General features: G+C 35.9%; 2 protein-coding genes across 2 annotated transcripts in view; one reads left to right on the top strand and one right to left on the bottom strand.

Moving 5' to 3' along the window:
- KLRG2 (killer cell lectin like receptor G2) overlaps positions 1–3087 on the top strand; it is a 39083-nt gene extending 35996 nt beyond the window's left edge. The window contains exons 7-8 of the transcript XR_014266820.1: positions 363–422; positions 2854–3087. The gene's annotated coding sequence lies outside the window, so the exon portion shown is untranslated. The remainder of the gene's footprint in view (positions 1–362; positions 423–2853) is intronic.
- LOC309666017 (putative RNA-binding protein Luc7-like 2) overlaps positions 1–16251 on the bottom strand; it is a 56896-nt gene that overhangs the window by 2131 nt on the left and 38514 nt on the right. Inside the window, 5 exon segments of the mRNA XM_082473091.1 lie at positions 2820–3011; positions 6785–6814; positions 9079–9170; positions 10584–10760; positions 14896–15039. Of these exon segments, the coding sequence (XP_082329217.1) occupies positions 2820–3011; positions 6785–6814; positions 9079–9170; positions 10584–10760; positions 14896–15039 (635 nt within the window).

Raw genomic sequence — 16251 nt, 5'->3', positions numbered from 1 at the left:
GGGGATCAGAATTAATATGGAATCTTCTATACCTTCAACATCTAGAATAAATCAGTAACATATTACATTTATTTGGTTCTTCACAGGTGACATGGTACTTTTTACATAACTCTCTCACTTAACCCACGTTCAGAATTACGATCTGAGGTCTGATTAAGTAACACTTTCAACTTCTAAGGCAGGGGAAAAAGTACTAACCTACTACCCAGTTTTAGAAATACAGTTAAGAAGGATTAAACCAAAAAGGTTGAAAGATTAAATGTCAACTTCTGGCATTCTACTTAATTTAAGGTTTTAATAAGCTTAATTTTTAAAAAATGTGTTAAATCATACAGTGCACATTCCTATCCATGTCTTTGTAGGAATGGAATATGAAGAGAGACGATTGAGATGATGCCTAAGAATAAGGACATGCATTGCTGGTAAGTCCCAGAGAAATAATAACAAACTCTAAGTATCAACTAGTATTTTGCCAGAGATTACAGTGTCCTTATTACAGAAGCAGTTTTCACTCAGTATTTCACTCAAACTACCAATAATCCTGATGAAGCAGGCACCCTTCTACTAAGTAGATAAGGAAAGACAGGAGGGGTAATTAGATAATTTGGCCAAGGCCACTTTCATCCAAGTAGTCTGACTCTGAAGTCTGCACTGTGTCTGAACACAGCAGGCAGCAGAAAAATGCAAACGGTCCTCATTTACCAAGGGTAACTGTTACCCGGAAAGGCCACAAGCAGAAATCTACTTATATTGGAGACCAGTATCTCACAGTTGGAGCAGGAGAACAGCAAGTTATGAAAGACCTTTAACTGGGGCTTACCTTGAAATTTAAACTCAACTACTATGTAGCAATAACTTGATATTCTCTTTTATACAGTAAATGTAGACTGTAGTAGCAACTGTCTGCTAATTTTTGGCAAAAAACAAAATATTGCTTTGCTTTGAAAAAGTAATTTGAGTATCAAGATTAGAAATGCTCTTGAGAACAGAAATAATTTTACAAAAATAATCCTCTTTATTAACAACATGCTGAAAATACTAGATGAGGGGTGTCAGGTGGTATATATCTTCACTAACGGAGGAAACATTAGGGACTAGGTCCCAGAAGAGGAGACTTCATGCCCATCTCTCCATCCCCACCACCAAAAACGACATTTAAGAGTTCAGAGACATCAGAAAAAATGACAGGTAGCCAAGCTGCCAAGAGAAATTATCTAGACCTATCAACCAGCAAAATGATTCTTAAAATTTACAGTGCAGGTAAGATTCGTGAAGAATTTTTTTAAATGTATTTTTCTGGACACCGTACTGTGTGCCTCGTTTTAAGAATGAGATAAGTGGCCTAGAATCACACTATGCAGAGCTCTGCCCTCATAAATTCCCTGCTCATTCTCTGCATTTGCCTATAATACCCAGAATATCTTTTTCCTACCTGGTTTTACCAATTCGGATTATACCCACTCTAGGTTTTAGGCTATTCCCTGAAGCCATTTTTTTTATTACTCTGGTACTTACTTCCCTCATCTAAGCTCCTGTATTATTTACTCTGATATCCAGTTTAGCACTTTGTTAGTGCTCATTATTGTCAAAGATGTTATTAGTCCTGTGTCCTAACTCACTTGAATAAAGCTGCTCAACTACATTAATAATTTTTTTTTACTAGGCCTAATACAGTAGAAAGTATACAATTATTACTGATTTAAAGTCACCTGAAGAACTACTTGGTTTTCTAAGAGAGAGTGGAACTTAAATGTTCTCACCAAAAACAGTAAAAATATATGTGAGGTGATGGAGGTGTTAACTAACTAGATGGAAGGAATCCTTTCACAATGTATATGTAGAGCAAATTACCACAATGCACACTTTACACGTCTTACAACTTACTTTGTCAATTACGCCTCAGTAAAGCTGGGGGTTGGGGAGGGAACCTACTTGGAACAAGGCAAGAATATAAGGAATAAATAAAAGAGCCTATTATCTCCAATGCAGTTTGTGAGCAGTTTCGGGGAATGGCTAGCTGAGGGGGGGAGAAAAAAAAAATCTGCAGAAAGCTGTTAAAAATTTATCACGGACTTTATGTGGAGTAATCCATAGAAAACTTAAGATTAGTAGATACTAGGCACTCAAAAAATGTTTCTGTTCCATAGAAATGGCCTGACTTAAGGGCCATAATGGGACCTGAGAAGTTTGGGGAGCTTGGTCTATACAGACCGTGAGTGCTTAAGGCTCCACCACATTCTAATCCTTTGTCCTGATTAGATATTCAAGTCCTTAAAACATACCTCACCCTGGGTCTGCTCTCCTTGCACGTTTTGAATTTTCATGCCAATGATGTCTAACTTCCTTAAAATTCTGAACCTGCCCTGCCAAACTAACTGTATATAACAATGCACATCTATAGTGCAGAATAAACAAGAATATACTGAATGTGTCTGCTCTGAAAAAGTACACCAGCTCAAAGAAGTTTAGAAAAGAGTAAGTCAGACAACTCTTAATGAAAGGACTTCTCAGAGTCCCTAATTCACCAATACATACTGGAAAAGCTCTAACAGTATTGGTACCTAAAATTATTTGCCCATAAAGTACTTTTTCCCAAGACACACTAAGCAGAGAAAAGCAATAACCTCTGCACACATTGGTTCCAATTTCTTACTCTTGCTCGTAAGTATATTCTTTCTGAACTACCCATATAATCAGGAAAAAAATGTTATACACTCACACACAAATGTGTACAAATTAGCAGATGCCAAGTTCAAACCACTAGTATTCCAAGTCTAAACTGTAAAGGTAGTTCCATATCCTCCTATGGACCTCAGTACCTCCTCCTGGATCGCTCTCTGCTCCTGTCTCTAGAACTGTGCCCACTTCTCTGGTGGCTGCGGCTGCGACTACGGCTGCTGGAGCGGGACCTGTGGCGATGGCGTTTCTCCCGGGATTTGGATCGAGTTCTCCTTTTCCGTTCCCGTGACATGGAGCGAGACCTATGTCTGCGATGCTCTCTGGACCTGGATCTACAAAAGATATTTAGATTTTAGCTTTGTTGGCACTACATTTCTCATTTACTAAAGCCTCCTCTTTAAAGAGAAACTATCCCTCAGTAGCCTTACTTAATGCCAATACTATTTCAAATCAGCTAAATCTACGCTAAAATGAATTGCTGGTATATTAATAACTACATACTAGAATTTTGAAATAAAAATTAAACATTAGTTCTCAGAGGTCAATCAGTGTTGTATAAATTTACATCAGGAATATTTTTTATGAAGGAAACAATCTGTAACACTACTACATGCCAGGGATTGTATTATCTAGATGCTTTATGGACTTAATTTCATTTAAACGTCTAAGATTTTTAGTACACTTTAGAAACAAAGTATGTACCTGATGAACATGGAGAGAAAGGAGACACATGAGAAAGAATATTGTTTAGGATAAAGTTACTAACTCGCTGAATTGGAAACGTTATATGACCATTGAAATAAGTTTAAATGCCTTGTCAGTGTAATCAAAACACAGTTAAGACAGCTCTCTATTCAAGTAGTACATAACTTATTTGGGAGAAAAAAATAATTAACATGCATAAATCATTTTAGAGAACTTAAACTGCAAAAAAAAAAAGTATTTACAAGTATGTAGGTGTACAGAGAAGGAAAAACACTTCTGTAGCCTCCACTGGGTCACAAAACTAACTTGTGTATTGTGTGTGCGGCCAGGGTGGGGATGGCATATATAGAGGACGTCAAACATTTGAGGGAAAACAACAGGGAAGAAAGGTATGAATTTTGTTAATAGCAACTTTAAAAGTGATGGAAACATTCTAAACTGGATTGTGACAGCTGTACAACTTTAAATTTACTGAAAATCATTAACCAGCACACTTAAATGGGTAAACTTATGGTATGGTGTGTAAATTAAACCTCAGTAAAGCTCTTTTAAAAATTTTAAGTCACTTTAAAGAATGAGGTACTTAATCAAATTATGAGAAGAGTAAGTTCAAAAGCACATTATTCAGATGATGTAATTTACAAACTGAGTTTATTTTCAAATTATCTTGTTAACATTTAAAACTATTCAGCTTATATCATTATATTCAAAGAAAGGACATACTGTGGACCTAGTATCAACCACAGCTGAATAGAGTACTTTCACAATTAAATATTTCTGAAAAGAAACAGAGGGAAAAGATAAAATTCATTCCATACAAGTTTTTATCAAATGATATTTTCTTTTATCACTCACTTTGAGCTATTAAAACAAATTAGTTCTCCCAATGTGTAATTTCATTTTACTAGATTACACAATAATTGTCTAGTAAAACCATTTACTGGGTGTCTACTGCACTGCTCTAGGTACTGGGGAGACTGAGCAGCAAATAAAGCAAAGTCCTTAACCTCAGGGAGCTTATACTCCGGAAAGAGGCCTACACAGCTATGCAGGCAGTAAATAAAGATAGGTCAGGGAATAAAGAAATGATATATTAAGAAGGGTAAAAGTGCAGAACGAAACGAGGTGGTCATCTTTTGTATCGAATAGGCAGGAAAGGCTTTTCTTATAAAATTGCATTTAAGCAAAGATGAAATGAAGTAAGGAAATCAGCCAGCTCGGAGAAGACTGCTTCAGGTAGAGGGAACATGGGTGCAAAGGCCCTGAGGTGAGAGAAAGTTCAACATGTCAAAAGAATAGAAGAAACCCTTTTGGCTGCAATGAAATTAGCAAGGCAGAGTAGCATCAGGAGTCTAACAAGCAGGGTGACCGAGTACTTTGTCATTCAAACCGGGATGCGCTCAACATTAAATTACACAGAGGCAAAGGGGGCGCTATGAATGAACATGCTGAGACAAGACATAAACTGTAACTACCCTGGGGCACACTGATCACTCCACTTAAAGCCGTGGTGAGGGTTTCAACTTCTCCTGTGAATGAAATGGAATACCTTTAGAGGGTCTGAAGACAGGGCTGATATGACTTATTTCACTTTTTAAAGAACTCATTCTGGCCGATGTGTAAAAAACAGACTGAGGCGAAGGAAAGTGGACAACAGAAATAGAAATTAAGAAATTGCTTAAGAGGCTATTGTAAATAGTGAGGTAAGAAGTGGCTTGGACTAGAGTAGTAGAAATTAAATTTCTGGCCTGAATATCTAAAGATGTTCTATGTACAAAGAGTTTACATCTCTCTCCAACCAAGGGAGAAGCTGCATTAACCAACTGGTAAAAGAGGACAGTGTCATCATTTAATATCTCTACTTCTCAGCCTGGACTGAAAAACTCAACAACAATATAAATTAGCTGACACAACTGGTCCTGTTTAATGCCTTAGTGTTTTAGTGTTTTAAGCAGAAATACTGCTGAAAGATGCTAAAAAGTAGTAAGGGACATCTAATAGAAACATAAGGTTTTTGTTTCATAACAACAAATGCTCTAGTTCACAGGGAAAAAGTTCTTGGGAAGCAGTTACTCTTCAGAGTCAAGAATACTCAGAAGGTTTCAAAAAAGAAGATGTGATTTGAATAAGAGGAATGGTAGGATTTGAAAAAAATGAGAAAGGGCATTCTGCGTAGGCATGGACTCATGAGAAAGGCTCAAGGGACTTCCCTGGGGACGCAGTGGTTAAGAATCCGCCTGCCGGGCTTCCCTGGTGGCGCAGTGGTTGAGAATCTGCCTGCTAATGCAGGAGACACGGGTTCGAGCCCTGGTCTGGGAAGATCCCACATGCCGCGGAGCAACTAGGCCCGTGAGCCACAACTACTGAGCCTGCGCATCTGGAGCCTGTGCTCCGCAATAAGAGAGGCCAGGACAGTGAAAGGCCTGCGCACCGCGATGAAGAGTGGCCCCCACTTGCCACAACTAGAGAAAGCCCTCGCACAGAAATGAAGACCCAGCACAGCCATAAATAAATAAATTAAAAAAAAAAAAAATTTAAAAAAAAAGAATCCGCCTGCCAATGCAGGGGACACGGGTTCGAGCCCTGGCCTGGGAAGATCCCACATGCCGTGGAGCAACTAGGCCCGTGAGCCACAGCTACTGAGCGTGCGCATCTGGAGCCCGTGGTCCGCAATAAGAGAGGCCGCGATAGTGAGAGGCCCACGCACCGCGATGAAGAGTGGCCCCCACTTGCCCCAGCTAAAGCCCTCACACAGAAACAAAGAGCCAACACAGCCAAAAATAAATAAATAATTAATTTTAAAAAACACAAAAAACGCCCACAAATATTAGTGCCAAAGGTCAAAACAAAGTGTTATCTTGTCCTCTTCCTCTTTTAAGGCCGTAAAATGCCCCTTTAAAGCTTTTTGGGATCACTGTACAAGGGGAGAAGTAATAAACTCAAAGTCTAGATTGGGTGCAAACTAAACATTTTAGTTTCCCCCTTAATTAACTCACCATGGATTTCCTCATTCAAAATGTATCCAACTATTTATTTATATTTTGAACAGGTACAACCTCTCAGAATGTGTTTCTTAGATGTACCACCCAAATTGATTTTTTAAAAATAAATCCTGTCACATGTTTACTCTGAGCTTCTAAAGATTTTAATAAAATATTCTGAAATATTTTTAGCTTTCTCTATAACTCCAGGGCACTTTGTGATTTTACTCTGATAAAACTAATAGTAGCTCATGAGTATCTTCTGACCAACTTCTCAAATGACACTGCTCAAATGTGAGCTACAAAAGAATTAAGAGCACTAATTACATTAATTCTCATTCATTTTAAAAAAGATATTTAATCTATAAAAACTACCTTTGGAAAACACAGCTTCACAACTTATGTTGTATAATACCTACCTTTTAGGATTCTTGCTATGTGATCGAGACCTAAAAAAAAAATATCTATTTTTAGAAAAGTAACTATAAAAAAGGAAGAAAAGGTACAATGTACTGTTAAAATTACATCCTCATTTCTAATTTTTATATTAATTTTATAAATATAAGGCTTGTATGTACGTACACAAATTTTTCTAAAAGGCACCACAAACTTTACAGACTTCCCCACTTTGGCATACCCCTTAACTAGGCTACCTGGCTCTAAAAAAAAGAATATGCTCCTAGAGGACTAAAACACAACACAACTCACTAAAACTCCAAAACCACCTCCCAACCTGGAAAAAATTCTTTGTTATTTGTATCTCTGTCACTTCTTCTTTCCCTCTGGGAACAGAATAAAATTTCTAATCTGTGAGACAATACTTTGTAATTATCACCTCATACTATAATCCCTAGAACACTCAATTCAATCTTACAATGTTTCTTAATATGACACACAATACTCTTACATAAAGTACTCTTCATATTTCCTAGCACACAATTAAAGCTCAACAGATAGTAATAGCTAATATTACGGTTACCAGGAAGTCACAGGGGGTTTTTGGTGGAGCATATATATACCATGGTTGCAGCATGACTTCGGGTTCAGCCTGACGTAAACCTTAACTGTTTCCATCACTCACTATCTGTGTGGCCTGGGCAGATTATGTATCTTCCCTCAGCTTAGTCCGTCATTTGCAAAAGAGGGATAGTAATAAAAATCTCACAGGGGGCTTTCAAGTATTAGATGAATATAGGTAAATTCTTAGTGCAGTGGCTGACACATAATAAGCATCAAGTGACAGTAATTTTTATCATTATCCTTTTCAATACCATAGTTGGAATCCCATTTTGTGTGTCATTTTGTACTTACTAGTAATTTCCTCATCTTCCATACTTAGGTCCTCAAGTTCACAGATAGTTTAAAAAAAAATTTTTTTAAACATTTCTGAAACAGTGTTAACATCTTATAACAAATGTTAAAGGCAATTTGCCATTTGTCATTAAAGGAGAAAGATGTGATGTACTTTCTCATTATCTTTACATATGTGAAAATGTAGTCCTGCAAAGAATTTTTTTTCTCATTTGACTATCACCTCAGTTGAACAGTTTATACTAGTGGCACTATATTCTGTTGAATAGTTTATACTAGTGGCACTATATTCTGTTGAATTTTAACTTAAACTGAGATTTCAAATACCATTCATATTGTCTTAAATATTACAATACTGGGCAATATTCCCACAGAAACTTAGAGTACACAAAAGAGAACAGAGATAAAGCTCTGAGGTAAAATTTACCAGTAAACGAAGAACATATGTATCAACGGAAGAATGACAGCAGTTCCTCTAAACAGGAACATGTCCATATGTAGCTTTGTTTTGTTTTGTCATTACAGTGCAAAAAGATTACCTGTTACAAGCCATGTAACACAAATGAGGTCAGTTTAAATGTCTTGAAATAGACTGAGTGTAACATGATCAAAGCTTGGAAGAAGCTGACATAACCTAGTCCTGTATTATCAAAGATTTTAATTAATTTAGGGACATCTGCTGAAGAGAAGGTATTTAAATTTCAGAGATACGTAATACAATTAAGGGAACACTACTAAGTTAGAAATACAGGTAAATGTTTTGTGGCATACCCCTCCATCTGAAAATTGCTGAATTTATAAACATGATGCCACACAACTTGCTGCCAATGGGTAAAGGTGACCCAGAACATAGAAACATTCTAAATATGAAGAATATGATTTTATCAACTAATATGTCAATATAAAAAGAATTGTGCACATTTAGCTATTAATAAATGAATAAAAATTTTAATAGTTTATAGCTCCTAAATTGAAGAAATACAGACTCAAAGTACAACGTAAAATAATCAATGAAGGAAGCGGACAAAAAAATACCCAAACCTTCTATCAACAAGTATGTATCATAAAACAGTTCCATGCCAGCCTGGTACAAAGCTAGCCCATTATGAAAATCAGAGGGCTAGAAAAGGGCCTTGTTATAAATCTTACTAAACATACAGATGTGTGAAGCAATCTTTATTCCCTCTTCCATACATTTTGAAGGAAATCTCCTTAACTTAAACAGCCATAAATTAACATACTTGAATAAACATTGTTTCACATGGTAATATTTTTAAGAGTAAACAGAAATTTCTCATGTCCAGATTTATTAACATCTAAAACCTTGTATAATCACATCTCTTTTTAGAACCAGGGATGTTCAGCTTCAGATACTTGGACTACTCAATTAATTACTCCATACCTCCTCAGCTTCTCCCTTTCTTCTCTCTCCCTTTCTTCTCTTCTTTTCAGGCGTTCCTGGTTTCTTTTCTCCTGCTTCTCAGCTACAACTCTCTTAAAAAACAATGACAGTTCAAATAATACTAAATGAGAAGCATTATTTACTGGGCCCATTCTTAGTGAGCATTATCCTAAACTTTACCATATCTAACATTAAAAAGTTTTTAATAAGAATTCATTTTGAAGTTTTGCCAGGTATAATCATTCAGCTTACAAGTCTGGTTTCCAAACTCTTTCCCCCCTTCCATATAAAATTTCATGTTTCTCCCTGACTTCTTAATATTTCAAAGTCACTTTCACGAGATTTTTCTCCTCTTAACGTCTTCTAAATTCTAAACTCTTTAAAGATTTCCAATATAGAAATGTCTTCTGTCGACTTCTAGTTACAATCCTGAGGCTGCTGCTTTTAAAAAGTACCAGTGAAATGCTAAACAGTTCTGTTGCTACGTCTATATTTGCAAAGGTTCCCAATTAGGTACCATTTTTGAGTTTTAACTTCAAGCCAGACAATCATTTGCTATAGTGAAACTCTTTTTGTAATTTCAAAAAATTTACCCACGGTCATCCTAGCTACTCCAAATACTGAGATGAGCTCACAGTTAACTACAAATATGGAGACGTGTCTAGGTGATTCTGATTCCACATTATTTTAAATGTCAAACTGTGGATCCTGGGTTAATTTCAGTGATAACTGCACAAAAAGTCACCTCCCAGTGTTTCCCATCTTTGAGACAGTCCTCAATTCATGACAAAATGCTACAGTGCCACCATTTTTTAAAAAACTAGCCACATCAGATTGCTGAAAAGTAAATTGATCCTTTCCATTGACTCTGCTTATGTTCACCTCTTTAGAAATATCCTTTGTTTGTGTTTGCTTATCTTCTCAGAACTCAGCAGACGAGTAAGAGCTGTGTTGCCTTTCTCACAACAGCCTATATATTTAAGCAACAGTGATTGTTCTTTTTAAAAAAATAGGTTTCTAAGTCCTTTCTGAAATGGGGGCAAAAGCATAAAACTAGAGGTCCTACAGTTTGCTATTTAGTGAACTGCAAAATATTTAAAATAAATATTGGATCATTTTTTCAATCTTCCTTTAAAGTAAATATTATCATATTAAATTACTCTTCGTTTTATTAAAAAAATAAAGTATCACTGGAAATTTTAGGCATTATTTTAGAACCCAGTTTGCAAGGTTCCTCCCTAATTCAACATTGTATCCAAGACAAAATAGTACCTCCTCCCAGAATAAGAGGATTTTTAAAGTCTGTTTCTCAGATATCATCCATTAAACAAGCTGGTATTTCCATTTACAATCCTACACTATTCAGTACGAATTGTTAACAGAATCACAGTTAAGAATAGTCCTGAATCACAATCAAGAATATTACACAAAAAGACAACTTACACAGATCAAAAGAATGAGTGGCTATATTGGATAAAGTGAGGAGTATTAATTTACCAATGTACCTTTAATTCTTCAAGCTTCTCTCTTATTTCAATAAATCCCAGGTGCAGTTTACCCCCAAAATGATCAGCCAGTCGTCTGTCATTATCATGAAGACCTAAATAGGCAGAGCAAACTTCACAGACTCGAAGTTTCTGCTGCTGGAAACTGGAAGCTGGCATAGAATTCCGATAAACTTCCTAAACAAAAGCGACAGAAATAATGTTCATATAAACCACATTAAAATCATACAATTACACAAAATACACTATGTTTATACCAAAAATGTTTCTAATGAACACACAAAAGCATGACTATTTTGTCACGAATATTATAGACTCCCCATTACCCCGATCCTCTGTCCTCGGGACTTCTCCACTGGAAATGAAAGATCAGAGCCTCTTTTGTCAAGAAATACCACAACAATAACATGATACAACTTTCTTAAAAGGTTTTCTCAATGTTCTGTTTTCTATAACTTTCGTTAAAAATGAGATGTAGCAACCCCAAAAGTATACATCAGTGAAGGATCAAGGAAGAAGCAGTCGCCCATGCTTGGGGAAAAGGAATGCATGTCTTCCATACTATTACAGCTTCCTTCCACTGCCTTCTTGCCCACATATCATTTTCCCCCCTATGTAAATGCAGACAGGGCGTACAAATGATAAGACTTCCCATCAAACAGAGTAGCTCTAAAGACAAAGATGAAAGGTGTCTTACAGAGATTAAGATGTCTTGTACTCAAATCATTTTATTTATATTAAGTTCATTAATGAAGTAATAAATATTAGTGGATTTGCGTATCCACTCTACTCTTTTTCCTTATTAACAGAATTCTGATTTTTCTTTGAGGCAGCAGCATGGCCAGCTAAAAACATTACATTTCCAAGCTTCCATGTAGCTTTTGCTAAGGAGATGTAAGTGGACACTGCTAGACAGAATCTACAGGAAAATTCTTTAAAAAGGAGTCAACAGATTCAGACGAAAATCATCAACAGCTGCTATAACCTGTGGATCAAGAAGCAATGGAAAACAGAATACTTACAATGTCAATACCAAGACACTTATTAATTACAAAAGGGAAACACAGTAACTTCACAGTGGAAAAATAGGTAACATCACCAGAAATGAACAAAACCACTAACACATGCCTTTTGATAAGGCTGTAACATTATTTCAGTGGTATTCCTCTCAAAAATCTAATGAGAAAGAAATATTGGACAAATCCAAAGTGAAGGACATTTTACAGAATAACTAGCCTATACTTTTCAAAACTGTCAAGATCATGTAAGACAAAGACTGAGGTACCAGATTATATTAGACTAGAGAAACATAACAACTAAATGCCAATACGTGATCCTGGACTGGATCTTAAACAAAAAAATTTTTCTTTTCTGAAAACGAACATTATTGGGACAACTGGTAAAAACTGAACAAACTCTTCAGATTAATTAATAGTACTGTATCAATGTTACGTCTTAATTCAGATAATTGTACTGTGGTTATATAATAAAATATCCTTGTTTTTAAGAAATACACATTGAAGTATCTAGGGATAAAGAGGCAGCATATTTATAACTTATTGTCAAACAGTTAAAATACACACACAAACACACACACACACACTCATGTAGGAAGAAAATGATAAAGCAAATGTGGTAAAATGTTGAAGAGTCTGGGTGAAGGATGTAGGGGAATTCTTCACACGATGTTTTAACTTTTCTTAAAATATTTCAAAATAAAAAAATTTTAAAAAGGAAAACTGAAAGCACAACACACAAGACGAGTCAACTCAACTTTTGTACCTTGTTATTCCTCCTCTTTCTACTTACGCATAGAGGAAAGGCTTTAGGCTTAGTGGCCACAGTGCTACCACAAACTGATAAGCATAAAGATGAATCCACATAGTAAGGATGGCTGAACTTAAAGCTAGAAGTAGCCTGTATGCTAGATGGCATCATGGAGCTACTGTACCAGCCCCAGGCTTCCTAACCTCAAGTATTTATTAAATGAGAAAAACAAAACCCTTCTTTGGTTCAGTCTTTGTAAGTTAAGTTTCCTATTACGTACAGTTGAACACAATCTATAATAGGCAAGTAAACATTTTAATGCACTGTTCTAAGTAAAAATCAACTGATAGTACATAACAGGCTAACAATATTGAGCTACTGGGCAATACTAGTAAATCACCAAGTGTACGTATATGAAGTTTTATGAAAACTGCAATATATGGAAGGAAAGTAGTAATGATTGCTGGCTTCATTACCCAAGAGCCTTCTGGGGAAATAAGCTAGCTATAAAATACTTTGTGTATTTTAAAATTCATAGTATTTATTTTCTGGATTGATATTAACTACATTTAAAGAAATCCTAATATTAAGACATTAAAACTATCTAGAATGGCTACTTGGTATATCTTTTCCCAGCCTAGAACCTTTAATCTGTGTCTTTGTATTTAGAGTGTGTTTCTTGTAGCTAGTATATATAGCTAAGTCTTTTGGGGTTTTTTGGTGCTGTTTTGTTTTGTTTTAAAGCTAGTCTCACAATCTCTGCTTTTTAATTGGATTGTTGAGACCATTTACCATTTAATGTAATTATTGGTACACTGGGTTTAAGTCTGCCATCCCACTATTTATTTTCTACGTGCCCAATCTGTTGTTTGTTCCTTTTCTCCTGCCTTTCTTTTGGATTAAGTTATTTTTTTAGGATTCCGTTTTATTGCTACTATTAGTTATAACTCTTTTTTCCCCTCCAGTGGTTTCTCTAGGGTTTATAGTACACAACTTCAACTTATGAAGAAAGCTGGAGAGTCTTTTATTAACGTACGATAAAGGAGATTTCAAAACAAGGGACATTAACAGGGACAGAGAAGGACATGTCAAAATAATAAAGGGTTAAAATAATCAAAAGATACAACACTCCTAAATGTCTATTAGCCTAATAACAGAGCTTCAAAATAGAACAAAAACTGACAAAATGAAAAGCATAAATAAACAAATCCACAACTATAGAGACTTCAACACTCCTCTCATAGGCAGAAAACTCAATAGGATATAGAAGACTTGAAAAAATCTATTAACTATCTTGACTCAATTGACATTTATAGAACACTCCATTTAACAAGGCAGAATATCATTCTTTTCAAGTACAGACCATATGCAGGGCCACAAAACAAGTATTGACATATTTAAGAAAACTGAAATCACACATATGTTCTCTGACCACAACAGAATTGAATTAAAATCATTAACAGAAAAAAATCTGAAAAAAAAACCAAACAAAAGACAAACCCAAATATGTAAAAACTAAACACATGCCTTCAAAACCCACAAGTCAAAAAAGAAATCACAAAGCAATATTAGCAAATACTTAGAAATGAATGAAAATAAAAACACAACATATGAAAATCTGTTTCATACCTTCTAAGCTACCATCGTGCTTAGAAGAAAACTTACAGCATTAAATGGTCTAAAATCAATGATCTAAGGGGTGTGGGGAGGGAGGATTGGGAGCTTGGGATTAGCAGGTGCAAACTAGTATATATAGGATGCATAAACAACAAGGTCCTACTGTATAGCACAGGGAACTATATTCAATATCCTGTGATAAAACAGAATGGAAAAGAATATATATGTATAACTGAGTCACTCTGCTACAGAGCAGAAATTAACACAACATTGTAAATAAACTATACTTCAATAAAATTAAAAAATAAAAAATAAACCAATTATCTAAGCTTCTGCCTTAAAAGGCTAGATAATAAGAACAAATTAAACCCAGGTGTGATACAGTTAGGAACAACGGAGACTATGGTAAAGGGGAGAGTACACTTTCATCCAAAGGCATTTGATTTTCTAAAAAATATCAGGGGGGCCAAACAAAATAGAACTTTGCCTGCAGGATATCAGATTTTGATCTGTGCTGTGGAGGAAGAATGAGAGCAAGCTCCCAATGTGTTAGCAGACTGTACTAAGTAAGAAGGGAGAATACTATAGTTGCATGGGCCATGGAGTAGGGAGTAGGGTATCATAGTGACCATGTATATGAAGACAGCATGTGTGTGGATTGTGTGTGAGACTGTTGTGTATGACTAGCTAGTTTAGTTAATTTCATTTACTAGTTATAAATTTCAACAGATCAATGACTCTAAATTCCAAAACAACCACTAATTTTGATATACAACCTATTAGTATGACACAAACTAGTTAAATATTTTTAAACTGGTTTAAATTTCCTTTAATAGTAATAATTTTTCAATAATTTCTAGTCAAATATATGTTCTTTAGGAAGTACAGATACTAAGGCTCTATAAACTACCATAAAGAATTTAGTTACCTCTGCTTCTCTTTTCTTTGCCCGTGCTTTCTCTACTTCATCCATTACTTTCTGGGATTCCTCCACATTTCCTTCAGCTCCTAGCTGTTCCACCTTAGCCAACAATTTACCGATTTCTTCATTTAACTCATGAACACGTTCTGCCTGGAGAGAATCAGAAAAGATCATGAATAAAAAGCAGAATGTACCAAAGTTCAAAATATTGCATAAATGCTCAGAAAAGACCTAAGTTATCTAAGGCAATATGAGTATAACTAATGCTTTCTGAGCATATCATAAATGAACTAGTGGGACATCAAGATGTTTTGAGCCTGCCTGCCTTTTACTTCAGTGAATTCAGGGATACAATTGATCTCAATGTAACTATTACTTCTCAACCTCCGCTTTGGCAGTGCATTCCAAGTATAAGATACATTTTCGTCCACAATTTGGCTCTCTGGACCTTTCCAAACTATCTCTTTCTGTTTTCCAACTTCACAACAAATCTACACTTATATTTAGTTTCCCAAACTTACCCTGTTGTTTTCTTCCTCTGTGACTTGGCACGTACTGCTCCCTCTTCCTGCGATGTCGTCCATTACCTCCCTTACCTGCCTAGTGTATGTCTATCTATTCAGTAAGATTCAACTCAAGAGTCTATTATGTGAAGCACTGACGAACAATCAATCACCACACCTTGCCCTCACTTAAGACACTTAAGCAGAGAGGGCCATACCCTCCTTTGTGCCATCTTTGTATCTTCTATGACCATTACTTTTATATATATCACACCACTTTAAAGATATCTGTATACCATTTTTGTATTTCCAATGCCCAGGAAATAGCATACACTCAAACATGAGTAAAAGAAACGAACTGGAGGATATTCTTTAAAGCAAAGATATGGCTTTAGAGTCCAATTGCCAAACCAATTACCAGCCATGCAATTTTGGCCATATTACGCAACCTGAATCTACTTCCTCATCTGAGAAGTACGGATAATCTCACAAAGTTGTGAGAAACGAGAAAATGTGCCTGTACATGCATGCAGCACATTACTGATATTCAGTATACAAGCATGGCACCCTTCTCTCTTAGTCCATGTCTTTCCATTAGGATTAATTCTTGCCTTGGGTTTTGATATGCCTCCTCCTCACCACCACCATCATCGTGGGAATCTAGTTCATTCTTATTGTTTTAACGGCACATGACAACATAAACACAGTCTTTACTTTGGCTACAAAATAAGTACTCAGCCTGTGTGGCCAATAATATTAGTAAAGAAGTTTTTGTTTTCGCTTTTGGCTGCACTGGGTCTTAGTTGTGGCGTGCGGGCTCAGTCACTGCAGCACGTGGGCTTAGTTGCCCCGTGGCATG

Source organism: Balaenoptera physalus (assembly GCF_965194825.1).
Source record: "Balaenoptera physalus genome assembly, chromosome: 8".
Lineage (NCBI taxonomy): Eukaryota > Metazoa > Chordata > Mammalia > Artiodactyla > Balaenopteridae > Balaenoptera > Balaenoptera physalus.
This window is presented reverse-complemented; position numbering and strand designations above follow the sequence as displayed.